A 13,850-nucleotide genomic window follows, 5' to 3' on the forward strand; every position below is an offset into this window, starting at 1 on the left:
TTTTTTTTTTTTTGCCTCACCAGTTGTCTTGCTGCTCCACTATCTTTCCAAGGGAGAGTTCACGATGTATGTGAAGGAACAATTCCACAGAGCAGCCTTCTGGCAAGAAGAACTCTTGTATCTCTGTTAAATGTGGCGGGCAGAAAAAAACTTTCTGAGCCACCACCTAGATGAAAGGTAGCAAGCTGACTGAGCCCATCAGACACAGACCAGGGAGTAGCTGAGTTAGAGCACTTCCTCAGGGTCAGGTTCCGCAAGATGTTCATTTATAACACAGAACAGAGAAAACAACTATCATATGCAGTATCAGACTTTCCATGATACAACGCTTCAAAATCAGAGACTCAAACAATGAAGCCAACTTGCCCAAGTATTCATCAAATATTTACCAAGGCTTATGATGTCATGACAGTTAGACCCTTTCTTGAGCAAACAAAGGTTTCTGGCTTCCTCTGCAGCTAAAAATAATGAACAGCTCCCACGTGATCCAGGTGTGTGTTCCAGAGGTAAACTAGCAGAAGGGGCAACTTAGAAAAAGTCAAGGTCAAGGCACCATTCCGCTGTGAGAGGCAAGTGGAGAAAGACTGCAGCAGGTTACGTTCACCAAAGAAGCAACAACACGAGGAGCCATGCAGGTCTCCCCAGATATTCCAGGCTTCAAATGTCGCACCCTATTCTGTTCATCAAGCAACCTTTATAGTCTACAGAAGTTTTCAAGTTTTCTGAGTAGCTCCACCCAGTTCATAACAATTACCCTGCCAGGTAAATTACCCAGCATTGAGCATTTACGTTTGTCAATTGGTCTCTCCTGCTCAATTGACAATCAATCCCTAAAAGTTTATCCAGTGTTAGATGGCATATCTGACAATTCAGTGAAAGGAAATTGGTCAAATCCAACAATAGGCTGCCAAAAGAAAGAAAGAAATGTCTAATCACAAAAATACTACAACTAATTACAAATAGTGATTAGGTTCTAAAGAGATTATCTCCTAGGTAGATTTTAATAGAAATCTTGAACAGTTTTTTTGGGAGGGGTGAAGATACCCTGATGATTGGGTAAAGCAGAACATGACAAAAACACTAAAAATTTTCTGCACACACAACACTAACATTACAAGTCTATTCAGAAGGAAATACACCAGAAGAGGAAGATAGAATTTTTAAAAATAATTTACAAGGGATGCCCTTTATTACTTTTTATCAGTTCTAAAATATCATCCTCCTTTAAAAAAATTTAAGAACGGAATGACAGATTATTTCCTTCACTGTTGGAAATACTGCAAATTTATCAGCGGAGCTAAGTATCAATATAAATTTTCCTTAAGCTCGAACACATAAGGGAGCACTAAAATAGATTATAAACCTCATTTGACCTGATCTTATAAAAAGTCACTCTGGCTGTCTTCAGTCCTGTTCTGTCTCTAGATAGATTTCCACGGTAGGCTTGTGTCACTTGGTCCGTCTATAAGAGGTCGGATAGGGTAGTCTGTAGTAACCGCCAGGATACCACCTTCTGTTCTCAGCTGCTTGACTGGCATTTGGCTTTACATTCCAAGAGTACCTCCTGTGTAAACGGTCCTCTCCGTGGGGACCAGGAGGAGAAAAATGGCCTCTCTGGTAAATGTTCTGATTCTGTGAAAATTTTCTTAAACAAAAGTAATACACCATTATTTGTTTTAATCAATATACATAATAAGCTTTATAAAATTATACATAGATACTCTGGTTCTACTGTTTTCTACCTGTGTGATTTTAGCAGATAAAATTGCTTAATTTTGGATTTTGTAGTTCTTTATAAAATAGAGCTAATAATACCTTCCATCTTCATGGATTGTTTTGAAGGTAAATTAAGATGCTATACTTCAGTTACCCACCACAATGCCTCGGCACACTGTAGGTTCCCAGAAGCCTTTCCACCTTTCCCTATAGAGATAAATGCGCATACTATTCTAATCAGATACATTCTCTCCAAGTGTGGCAAGGTTGACAGGAAACAGAATAAGCTATTTATTTTTGAAACCAGGAGCCTACTTTCACTTTGTAACTAAATACATATATAAATTAATTATAACATGTAGAAATTCTAACCATGGCACATGCAACAAACTTGGAAAGTTAAAATTTAATTGTCTCAAAAGCAACATCAGTAAATCTAATATAATCATACAAAAGAAAATTTGGAAATCTGAGAAAAGTAAACACCCCCCAAAACCCCTCAATCCCACTTAATCTAAGTAAACTGGTTAATATTTACTTTTGGTCTTTTTCCCCCTAGCATCTTTTTTAGACTGCTGAATCATAACCTATTATTTTCACTTATCATAAGTAAGCTATCACTTTCAATGGCTTTATAAAATATCATACTATGGATATAATAATTTACTTAGCTATTCTTCATCGTTAGAAATGCAAACTGCTACCAATTTTTCCACTACTGTAAAAAATGCTGGGATTAACATCCCAGAACATATACAACTGTATCCGAAGCCCCTAGTCCAGGGTCTGATACATAGTAGGGAGTTTGAGGAATGTGCTGAATGATTAAATGCATGTAGATTTTTCCATATTTTTAAGTATTTCTGTAACCTCATGGCAGAATTACTAGGTATGAACATTTTTATGGCTATTACAGTTATGTTTCAAAAGGGCTATATCATTTTTCAGTGCCCCTGGCAACACAAGCAACACCTTTTTGAAATGTTTACATCTGCTAAAAATGCCAAACATCTTTTTGAAAACTGAAAGTTTACAATGTGCTAAAGTACTTTATTAACTCATGTAATAATCAACAACAATCCCAAGGTATATGTTATTAACATTTTACTTATAATATTATTAACATTTCCATCTAACTGGTAAGAAAATAGGAATTTAGAGATCTTACTCAAGACCACGTACAGGGTGAACAGCAGAGCCAGGATGCACACCCAGGTCCAGCCGGACAATCAATACACTGGACTACCTTGTCAAACACTTGCTAAATTAACAGCCAAATAGCAAACACTGTTGTTGTTTTAATTGTATTGAGGTTTTTCCTGTTTCCCAAGTAAAAGTATGTTTGTGATTTATGTGTTCAACCCCTTTGCAAGTTTCTCTACTGGAATTTTACCATTTTCCCTATAATTTGTATTTACTCTTTAAATAAAGCAACCTTCTTTATTCTGAAGACTATACCACTATTAATGCAGCCTAAGAATGTAAGATCCTTTCTGACACTCACATCAAATTATTGGTTTAAACTAAGTTTAAGAATCAATGAAAATTTCTAAGTCCTCTTCCCAACTGCCCTTGAAAAATCACCTATTCCCCCTCCTATACTTGATTTTCCAGCCCTAAATGCAAACTATGGAACATACAATACCTCCTGGTTGACACTGATCAGCAAGAAAACACCAGTTCTTCACAGTATAATGTGTTTGCACTAATTTATAGTATTAATTTCTATTTCAATTCTAGAAAAAGGGAAAGCAGAGATACCTTTCTGATTGCTGCAAACCTTGGGTCTGGGTATGGAAATGCCGAGATGTTAGGTAACCTGGGGTCCGAGGTAGGTTATACTTCGGTCCTTGGTTAACAGACTTATTAGCTGTGTGAACTGGTTCCATCATGTGCTCTGAGTCTTCAAAGCCACTTGTTCTGGATACACTGGAATCCCGATTCCTCAAACAGCATGTTTCCACAAAATATTACTGGTCTGCAAATTCAGTAGCCAATTTAGGACTATATTTTGGCCCGTGAAAATAACAATTCCATCCGCCCCCCCCCATTCCTATTTGTTTAGGTTTCCTCGAGCAAGTAAACAAGGTACAAGAAGAAGGGATATGTGCAACTTAAATGATATAAGAATAGATCTTCCTAACCACAAATATCACATATAATATGCAACTTACTTTCTGATGGGACCATTCTGAAGGTCTTCAATGAAGTTTTGTCTTTCTAAGCAATGTCCACGGCTCCTATTGAATACTGAGGAGTGGATGAACTGTTAGAATAACTGTACAAAGAGCAAATCTTTCCCAGAGAGAGCAGTTCAAAGCTGAAATCCAGGGACTTCCCTGGTGGCACAGTGGTTAAGAATCCGCCTGCCAGGGGGCTTCCCTGGTGGCGCAGTGGTTGAGAGTCTGCCTGCAGATGCAGGGGATACGGGTTCGTGCCCCGGTCCGGGAAGATCCCACATGCCGGCGAGCGGCTGGGACCATGAGCCATGGCCGCTAAGCCTGCGTGTCCGGAGCCTGTGTTCCACAATGGGAGAAGCCACAACAGTGAGAGGCCGCGTACCAGAAAAAAAAAAAAAAAAAACAGAAAAAAAACCCTGGGGAATATTAAGAGACCTAAAGGGAAGTAAAATTTTGAAACTTCACTTGAAGTAATAAAACACTGATTCCAGTAGGCTATGGTAAGTTACATATGTATAGTGTAATGCCAAAAGCAAGCACTAAGAAAACTATGCAAACAGCATACACAAATGATTATAAATAAATTAAGTTAAAATGGACTTACTAAAAAATGTTTAAGTCACCCACAAGAAGGCAAAATAAGAGAAAGACAGGATTGAGAAACTAATGTAAAAGACAAAACAAAAAATAAAATGGTAGACCTAATCTTTAACATAGCAATAATTACATTAACTGTAAATGATCCAAATAACCAAATCAAAGACAGAGATTGGAAGAGTAGATTAAAAAATCACAAGCATGTTGCAACTATATACTGTCTATAAGAAGCTTACTTTAAACATCATGATATAGGTAGTTCAAAGTAAAAGGATGAAAATGATATATCATGTGAACGTTAATCAGAAAAAGCAGGAATGGCTATATTGATATCAGATAAAGTAGATTTCAGAGCAAAGGAAATTATTCGGGGCAGAGGGTCATTACATGAAGATAACAGGAATAATCCACCTAGATGACCTAGTGATACTAAATGTGTGTGCACCAAACAACAGAACTTCAAAATACATGAAGCAAACACTGAAAAAGGTAAAAGGAGAAAATTTTAAATCCACAATTATTATTTGACACTTCAACACAGCAATTTATAGAACTATCAGAGAGAAAAATCAGCAAGGATATGGAAAAAATGAAAACATTGTCAATCAGCAGGATATAACTGATGTTTGAAGAACACACTCAATAAGAACAGAATACATATTCAAGTGTCCGTGGAACAGTCACTCATATACCATATACTGGGCGATAAAAAAACATGAGTAGATTTAAAAGAATTAAAATCATAGAGAGTATGTTCTCTAGCCATAATGGAATCAGACTACAAATCAGTAACAGAAAGACAACAGGAAAATCTTCAATCACATGAAAGCTAAACATCACAATTCCACATAGCTCCTGGGTGAAAAAGACAGCATCAAGGAAAAATTATTTAATGCATAGAATAAAAGAAAAAGGAGATATAACAGATCAAAGTTTGTGGAATGAAGTGAAAGCAATGCTGAAAGAGGAGTCTATAGCACTAAATTGGGAAAGGAAATATTTCAAAGCAATAATCTAATTTTCTATATTAAAATAGTATAAAAGGAAGAGGAAAAACACTCAACAAGCAGAAAGAAGGAAATAATAAAGATGAGACAGAAATCCATGAAACTGAAAACATCGAAATAGAGGGGAAAATCAGTGAAACAAAAGGCTGGTTCTTTGAAATAAACAATCTAATCAATAAACATCTAGCAAGACTGATAAAGATAAAAAGAGAGATGGCACAAATCACATATATCAGAAATGCAACCAGGGATACCATGACATATCGTGCAGGTTAATAAGGGACAAGTTATTATGAACAAGTCTACACTATATATTCAAAAATGTAGATGAAATGGACCAATGCTTCTACACCCCAAACTACCAAAACTCAGCCAAGATGAAATAGATAATCTCAATTTTCCTGTAACCATTTGAAACACTGATTTTTCATTTAAAAACTCCCAAAAGAGATCACCTCTGTGCTTTGTGACCACCTAGAGGGGTGGGATAGGGAGGGTGATGCAAGAGGGAAGAGATATGGGAACATATGTATATGTATAACTGATTCACTTTGTTGTAAAGGAAAAACTAACACACTATTGTAAAACAGTTATACTCCAATAAAGATGTTTAAAAAAAAACTCCCAAAGAAATATTCAGGCTTAGATGTTTCACTTTTACCCAAGACTTAAAGAATTAACACCAATTTTACATGAGTAGATAAAAGACAGAAGTAGAGGGAACAGTTCCTAATTAATTTTATGAAGCCAGTATTACCTTGATACCAAAACCAGACAGGGATAGTATAGAAAGAAGAAAACTACGGACCAATATTTTTTATGAATTGGCTGCAAAAATCCTCAGCCAAATATTAGTAAATTAAATCCAGAAATATATAAAGAGAATAATATACCATGATCAAGTGGTATTTATTCCAGTTATGCAAAGTTGGTTAAGTATTTGAAAATCAAACAGTGTAATCCACCATATCCTATAGATTAAGGGGGAAAAGTCATGTGAGCCTATCCATTAATGCAGAGAAAGCATTTGACAAACTCCAATCCCATTCATGATTTTAAAGAAAGAAGAAAAAAAACTCCAAGCAAACTAGGAATAGTTTGAAACTCATAGAGATGACCTACAAACAACCTATACCAACATAATATTTAACTGTGAAAGACTGAATGCTTTCTCTGTCAGATCAGAAACAAGGCACCGATATCTGCTCTCACCACTTTTATTAAATATATTACTGGAGGGTCTAGTAAGAAAATAAAGCAAAAATAAATAAATAAATACATAAATTTAAAAGTTAAAGTTTTAAAAAGTTTATTTAAAAGAAAAAAGGACTATTCCTACTATGTAAAATAGGAAGGAATATATCCTACTGAATGTTGAATAGTAATATATCCTATTATATTGATTAAGGAAAAGTAAAAATGTCTCTATCTGAAGATGAGATGAAAATCTAAATGGAGAAAATGCCAAAGAAAACACAAAAAGCTTGAGAAATAATATTAGTTTGTCAATGTTTTAGAGTACAAAATCAACAGAATTTTATCAAATTATATATTAATAACAAATGTGTAGAAGCTTAAATAAAAATATGTGATGCCATTTACAATTGACCTAAATAAATACTTAAATAATAAGCCCAATAAGACATTTATAGGACCTGTATACTGAAAATTACAAAATGCTGATGAAGAAAAATTGAAAAGTCCCAAACAAATAGGGAGACATACCTTGTTCATGGATTAGAAAACACAACGTAATGAAGATGTCAACTCTCCCCAAGTTAAGAGGCTTAACACAATTACTCTTTAAATGCCCTCAAGGTTTCTGTGGATATAGACAAGCTTATTCTAAGATTTATATAGTAAGAAGAGGCTGAAGAATAGCTAAAACAATTTGTAAAGGAAGATTAAAATGGGAGGAATTAACCTACCCAATTTCAAGATTTTGCAGTAATGATGGAGGGTAGATACATAGATCAATGGAATGGAATTGAGAACCCAGAAATAGACTGACATAAATACATTTAACTTGTTTTTGACAGCAGTGCAAAAGCTATCAAGAAAGAATAGACTTTTCAAAAAATGGTACTGAAACAGTTGAATATCCCTCAACAAAAACAAACAAACAAAAAATGAACCTTAACCTAAACCTCCACACCTTACACAACAACTAAATCAAAGTGGATCATAATCGTAAATGTAAAAGCAGGACATTTTTAGGGAAAAAAAGGAGAAAATCTTTGGCATCTAGAACTAGGTGAATAATTCTTAGACTTGACACGGAAAGTATGATCAATAAAAGCAAAAACTGATAAACTGGATCTCATCAAAATGAGTTAAAAATGCTTCCTAGAAGATCCTTTTAAGTGGATGAAAACTCAAATTACACAGTGGGAAAACATATTTGAAAATCCCATATGAGACAAATGACTTGTATACAAAGTCATTTCTCATATACATATATGTCATATACAAAGAACTCTCCAAACAACTTAAAAACATCCAACTAGAAAATAGGCAGAAGACAGGAACAGACATTTCATGGAAGAGAATATACACATGGCAAAGAAGCACATGAAAAGATGTTCAACATCATTAGCCATTAGGGAAATGCAAATTAAGACCATAATGACATATCAGAGAATAACTAAAATTAAAGTATAGTGACAATATCAAATGCTGGCGAGTACGTAGAAAAATTACATCACTGGTGGAAAAATAAAATGGTTTAGCCACTCTGAGAAACAGCTTGACAGTCTCTTTTCATCCTAAAAGTAGATTCACCCTACAACGCAGTAATTGTACTCTTGAGCATTTATCCAAAAGAAACAAAAACTTAATGAAGTTTCCACAGAAACTTACATAGAAATGTTCCTAGCAGTTTTATTTTTAATAGCCAAAAACTGGCAACTACCCAAATGTCTTTCAATGGATGAATGTGGAAACAATATGTGATATGATAAAATCTTACGATAGAATACTACCGAGCAACAAAAAGGAACAAATTATTAATATAGGCAAAAATTGAAATGAACTTCAAGGGAATGATGCCGAGGGAAAAATTTTAAAGGCCAATCTCCGAAGATTAAGTAATTGATGATTATGTTTACTTATTATTCTTAAAATAACAAAACTGTGGCGATGGAGAACAGATAAGAAGTTGCCAAGGCTCAGAGATGGGGGTAGAAGGTACAGTGGGGGAACTTTGTGAGGTTTTTGTGGTCCCAGGACAAATAATACAGCAATCTTGGTTTTAATCCCTAAAGATTTTTAAAAGCAATTCCTAATAAGAGGTGTCCAGATATTTAGCAATGGCAGCAGATCAGAGGTATAGCTCCCCAACATGACAACTTCAAAAGGGATCCTACGAATTCAATGCAGATGTTGATTTTAAAAAGGCCAGTCACAATACTTAAATGGTATATATCTTAACGCTATTATTCTAAGTATCCAGCTATACCAGAAGGACTAGCAGGATTTTCTGTACATTCAATCTTATTTAAGACAGTAAATCTTATAATAAGACAGTGAAAAAAAGAAAAAGAAAACAACACAAACCTCAGCTACTGTTGGATACTCTCACAGGAAGATGAGGTGAAAATATGTAGCAGCGGCTCAAAAGCTTAAGCGGTGGCCCCTAAATTTGGCTGCACGTTAGAATCATCTGAAGCACTTTTTACAAACCCTCACACCGACGGTTGGTCATCCTAGACCAATAAAATCATTTTAAATCTCCCCAGACGACGCCAATGTCTAGCCAGAACTGAGAACCAGTGGACTAAGCAGAAGGGGATGTTTCCACAAAGATTTCTTAACAATAAGTCCTTTCACCCAATCAGATTTACGTCCCCGCAAAGGGGCAAAGAAGGCTAGATGTTGTCCATACTTGCTTAGCTTTAATTAGCACTTGTGACTTGCCCAAAACCTAGATCGTGTTTCCCCTAAATTTCATGTTATTGCCTAAGTTTTTCAAACCCAGGGCTAAGGGCTTTGCCGGGATGAGATTTTAAGTGCTCACACAGGGAAGTCCCTGGCAAACCAGGACAGCGGTCACTCTACATTGACATGTAAAGCATCCTCCATAACCCTGCCAGTGCTCCCAGATACTAGTCTGTGCCAACCAGTGGAGCAAAGGCGTTCTCCGTGACTACCACGGCACATGCTGCTGGACTTGCCTTGGCTGGTCCCGATCTTTTCCAGGCGCCGCTCCCCTTCCCCTGCTGGTGGACGCTTTGGCCAGCTGACAATGCAGATATGTCCAAACTTTAAGGTGAAGAAAAATCATCTGGAGGGCCTGTTATAACAGAGATCACTGCGCCCCACCAGAGTTGCTGATTCCATAGGGCTGGGACAGGGCCCTACAACTGGAATATCGAACACATTATCAGGGGACGCTGCTAAAGCTGGTCAGGTTGTCACCGAATGCAGGTTCGTGTGTCTGAAGCACAGGGAGGCCCAACATACCTAAAGGTTGGAGTGTGGAGCAGAGACAGGTTTGTTGCAGGATCGAGCAAGGAGAGGGGTTGGCCCGTGTTCCAAAAAACCCTGAAATCGCCAAAGGATTTCAGCAAAGCATTTTTAAAGGCCAGGTGAGGGAGGGACGTCCCAGGGAATGTGATTACCTCGTGCACAATCCTCTGACTGGTTGATGTTGAGGCCACAGGGCAGGTAACATTATCCGTCCTTAGGTGCCAGAAGGTCTGGGGGCTACGTGCTCATGATCATCAAGGAGTTAATTTCTTCCATTCGGTGGTGGTTTTTAGCATCTGAAAACCCAAGAAATATGCCTGAGATACTATTGTCTGAGTACTTCAGAGAGGAACTACAGCAGAGGATATGGGGGATGGGTCTGTCCTAGGAAGGCCCCATAGGGTACTGCTTGCTTACAAGGGGACCATACTTTGAGAACCACTGCTCTACTGGCTTGGAATGTTAAGAAAGTAACGGAAGAATCCCTCTCCAGATCTAGATTCTAGTATCGCCAGCTATTCCGGTGGGGGGAAGGGTAAGTTTTGTCCTTGCTTGGACTTCTTGTTCATTTATATCGAAGCCTATTTGAGGCAGTGCGCTCGGCGGTCCTGCACAGCTGTCTTTTGCTTCAACGGTGTTTGCAATGAACAGACCCAGGGACGCTCCTTGCTCCAGCCCCCGACCACCCTCCTACCTTTCTTCCAGTCGCAACCTTTAGAATCAGCCACTCACCTATGCTCAGCCTCCAGGACAGGCCAGCACCGTTTTGTGAGCTTAAATCCTTGTCACTGATCAACCACAAGTTCCAAGCTTCGTCAGAATTATTCCATCGAGGTGGAGGCCGCCGTCCATCGCCTGTTCAGCCTGCATCTGTGGACACTTACCTCTCTCTGAGCTTCTGTTTCGACAGCAACAATGGGTCTCTGGACAGTGTGGGCCACATTTGGCGCCAACTGGCTGAGGAGGAGTGCGAGGGCGCCCAGCGCCTCTTGAAAATGCAAAACCAGTGCTGCGGCCGCGCCCTCTCCCAGGATGCGCAGAAGCCTTCTCAACATGAGCGGGGTAGAACCCAGGACGCTGTGGAAGCCGCCATTCTTAGGGAGAAGAACCTGAACCAGGCACTATGGGATCTGCGCGCCCTGGGCTCTGCCCGCGCGGACTCCCACCTCTGTGACTTCCTGGAGAGCCGCTTCCTGGAGGAGCAGGTGAAACTCATCAAGAAGATGGGCGACCACCTACCTGACCAAGCTCCGCAGGCTGGCTGGTCCGCAGGTTGTGCTGGGCGAGCATCTCTTTGAAAGGCTCACCCTCGAGCACAAACAGGAGTCTCTGAAGTCCAGCGGCCTCTGAGGAGCCCCTCTGGCGTCAGAGCTTCCGCCTGAAGCCCCGCTCTGCAGCCACGAGGCAGCTTTGTAACCGCCCTGGAGCCCTCTCCCAAGCCTTGGACCAAATGGAAACAATAAAGCTTTTTGCAGAAGAAAAAAAAGCCTATTTGAAACACAAACAGAATTAGGAGAAAAAAAAGAAATATATATATATATATATATATATATATACACACATATATATTCACGTTCTCTTAACATATGAATTGCCCCACTTTATCTGTGTGAAATCAGTTTGTTCCCCTCATTGGGCTGGTTCTCAAGCTTTGCTGCTCATTTGAATTCCCTAAAGAGCTTTTAAGAAAAACATTGGCGTCTGGGTCCCAGCCCCAGAGATTTTGATTCAGGAGGTGTAGGGAGGAGCCTGGCACGGGGAGGTCTCAGAGGCCCCCAGGTGATTCTAATGTGCAGCAACTTTGTGAACCACCTCTTGGCTTCAAGCCAGCTAGCGATCTAAGCCAGCTAAATCTAAGACACATGGGCTAGTGCGTGAGCTCCGTGGCTAGGTGTATTTCATTTTCTTCTTCCTGGAAGATTCGTGCCAGGGAAAATGATTGATAGTTGTAGTACTTCTCTGAAATGGATTGAAATTTCCAATTAGCGTGAACAGGGGAGGGTGAGTGGGTGAATGCAATAAGGTGTATCATTTACGTATTGCCCTATGTGTATGGCTAGAAGCTTTTGCAACTGAGGTCTGCCCTGCTTTTCATGCTAATGGTAATGCTTGTCCTCCTAATGCAGCTGTAAACTTTCTAAGCCCATAGGTAGACAGCATCACAAAATATTTACCCCTCCCCACTGGCCCACTCTCAAGCTTCACTCCCCTTCCCCAATTCACAAATGTACATCAATGCGCTTGAGACCAATATCAACATATTGACCTTCAATTCTTCTACTTTGCAGCTTCCCTCTTATCAGGAGGTGTCAGCATTTCGTGCAAGGACAAATGCTTGCCTCTTGGTGACTAATGTAGACAATGCCTCCAAGAGGCAAATAGCCCTTAGGGAGGGGGAAAAAGTCTTTCAAAAAGTTGACGCCCAGAGGAGGCATTTTCAGTCATCTCAGCTTAGAGGTCAAATATCCAAAAATTTTTTTAAAAGGTTAAAAAGAAGAAGAAGAAGAAAGCAAGGAAGAAAAGAAGGAAACAATTTTCTTATCTCATAGTAAAAAGGCAGTTTTCCTTAAAAAAAAGACTTAAGCCTTAAATTCTCTTTCCTAATCAAAATGTGCTTTTCCTTCTTTAGACCATTCCTCTTATATCCTGTATTATTCATGATGTTTAATTCTTGAAATAGCACGTGGCTGAAAACAGAAGCTCACGTCTTGTCCACTATGAATTAAATCTTTTCCTAGGACCCGTCTACAATGTACAATTTGGGGTCTGCCAACATAAGTATTTTCTCTGAAATAAGTTACAGCATTTTGCCTTTGCAATATATAGTGATACAATATATTGTTAACACAATATAGTTAATATAGTCAGTATAGTCAGTACAACTATAACGCACGTGATATGATGCCGCTTTGGTGATTTTCTTCATCCATGTAATTCTGAAATTTGACAGTATAGTTTTCATTTTCTAATGAGCTGAGTATTACCTTTGCAAGGATAGAAAAATAAAATAAATTCATAATATTCTTGTGTGGTTTGTCCCTGGGGTGGATTACCATAATGGGGGGTTATCTGAGCCTTTCCCCAAGTCATTAAGAAACCTCCAGCGAGCAGCCCCTTGTCCTCTCCAGGGAGTGGGGGGAAAGGATCTTTAATCATCATAATCCTGGGAGGAGAAATCTCAGAAATAAGACATCTGCTTCTGTGCCTTGTTGTTTTGCAGAATAGCAATGATTGCTTTAGCAGCTTCTATTGCCGTATGTGTACAATAAGTAGATGAACATAAAACTGAATGAACACATAACAGAAGGATAAACCCACCCAGCTTAACAAATCCACTCTCTCACCTGCTGTGCCCTGAAACATGAAAGAATCACGGGATCATAAGGATTAATAAAATAACAGTCTCTGTTAACCAAATTGACAGGAGGTATAAGGATAATTTGTCCGATTTGGGACCAACAGCTTAACTGCTTAATTCTTTTTTTTAAGGGCAAATCATTCATGTATTGTTTAAAGATTGCAAGACAACATCTGAATTTCGGGAGCACAATTTAAATTTTTACTTTTTGGATAAAGCAGAGTATAATAGAAAAAACAATTAGTTTCCAGTAATATCTGTATCTCTATGCAGAATTAAGTCTACCACAGACATGTTACCTGGAAACAAAACCCTGTTACAATAAGCAAAGCTTCAACCAGAGCGGCTACTTTTCGGGACAGGGGAAAGGTTCATCCCTATAGGAGGATGATGTGCTGTGTAAAATGGCTGCAAGGTCACAGCCTTGAGGGCGTTGGAAGCCTATTATTCTATTCCACATTAAGTAGTTTGGTGAACTTCAAACGTCCGTTCATCTGCAACCAAGCTGGCAACCTTTAACTGATA

General features: G+C 38.6%; 1 protein-coding gene, 1 long non-coding RNA gene and 1 pseudogene across 4 annotated transcripts in view; 2 read left to right on the top strand and 1 right to left on the bottom strand.

Moving 5' to 3' along the window:
• LOC131755514 (RNA/RNP complex-1-interacting phosphatase-like) overlaps nt 1–13,850 on the top strand; it is a 248,669-nt pseudogene that overhangs the window by 29,397 nt on the left and 205,422 nt on the right.
• LOC136794079 (uncharacterized) overlaps nt 1–13,850 on the top strand; it is a 43,943-nt gene that overhangs the window by 23,358 nt on the left and 6,735 nt on the right. The gene's annotated exons all lie outside the window — the stretch shown is intronic.
• Nucleotides 1,284–10,883, bottom strand: LOC131755470 (RNA/RNP complex-1-interacting phosphatase-like). Of its 3 annotated transcripts, none has more exons than XR_010840331.1 (5): nt 10,120–10,883; nt 9,673–9,861; nt 3,891–3,966; nt 3,478–3,694; nt 1,284–1,645 (listed from the first exon to the last, which is right to left on the bottom strand). XR_010840331.1 is itself a non-coding variant. In XM_067032159.1 (5 exons), exons 1-5 carry the CDS (start codon nt 10,170–10,172, stop codon nt 1,450–1,452), a joined length of 573 nt encoding a protein of 190 aa, XP_066888260.1. In that variant the 5' UTR covers nt 10,173–10,883; the 3' UTR covers nt 1,284–1,449. The 3 variants fall into 3 exon arrangements, 1 of the variants encoding a protein (XP_066888260.1); XR_010840330.1 differs by having other exon boundaries at nt 9,673–9,961; XM_067032159.1 differs by having other exon boundaries at nt 3,478–3,660; nt 9,673–9,737.

The sequence above is a fragment of the Kogia breviceps genome, chromosome 4 (assembly GCF_026419965.1).
Source record: "Kogia breviceps isolate mKogBre1 chromosome 4, mKogBre1 haplotype 1, whole genome shotgun sequence".
In the NCBI taxonomy this organism is placed as follows: Eukaryota; Metazoa; Chordata; class Mammalia; order Artiodactyla; family Physeteridae; genus Kogia; species Kogia breviceps.

What these genes read in the sequence shown, in the direction of transcription:
- LOC131755470 (XM_067032159.1), bottom strand. Translation starts at nt 10,172, where the DNA reads ATGTTACCTGCCCTGTGGCCTCAACATCAACCAGTCAGAGGATTGTGC. An exon ending in GTCAGAGGATTGTGCACGAG is followed by an intron (nt 9,738 to 10,119) that starts GTAATCACATTC and finishes CTGCATTGTCAG; the next exon opens with CTGGCCAAAGCGTCCACCAG. An exon ending in CAGAATGGTCCCATCAGAAA is followed by an intron (nt 3,661 to 3,890) that starts GTAAGTTGCATA and finishes ATGCTGTTTGAG; the next exon opens with GAATCGGGATTCCAGTGTAT.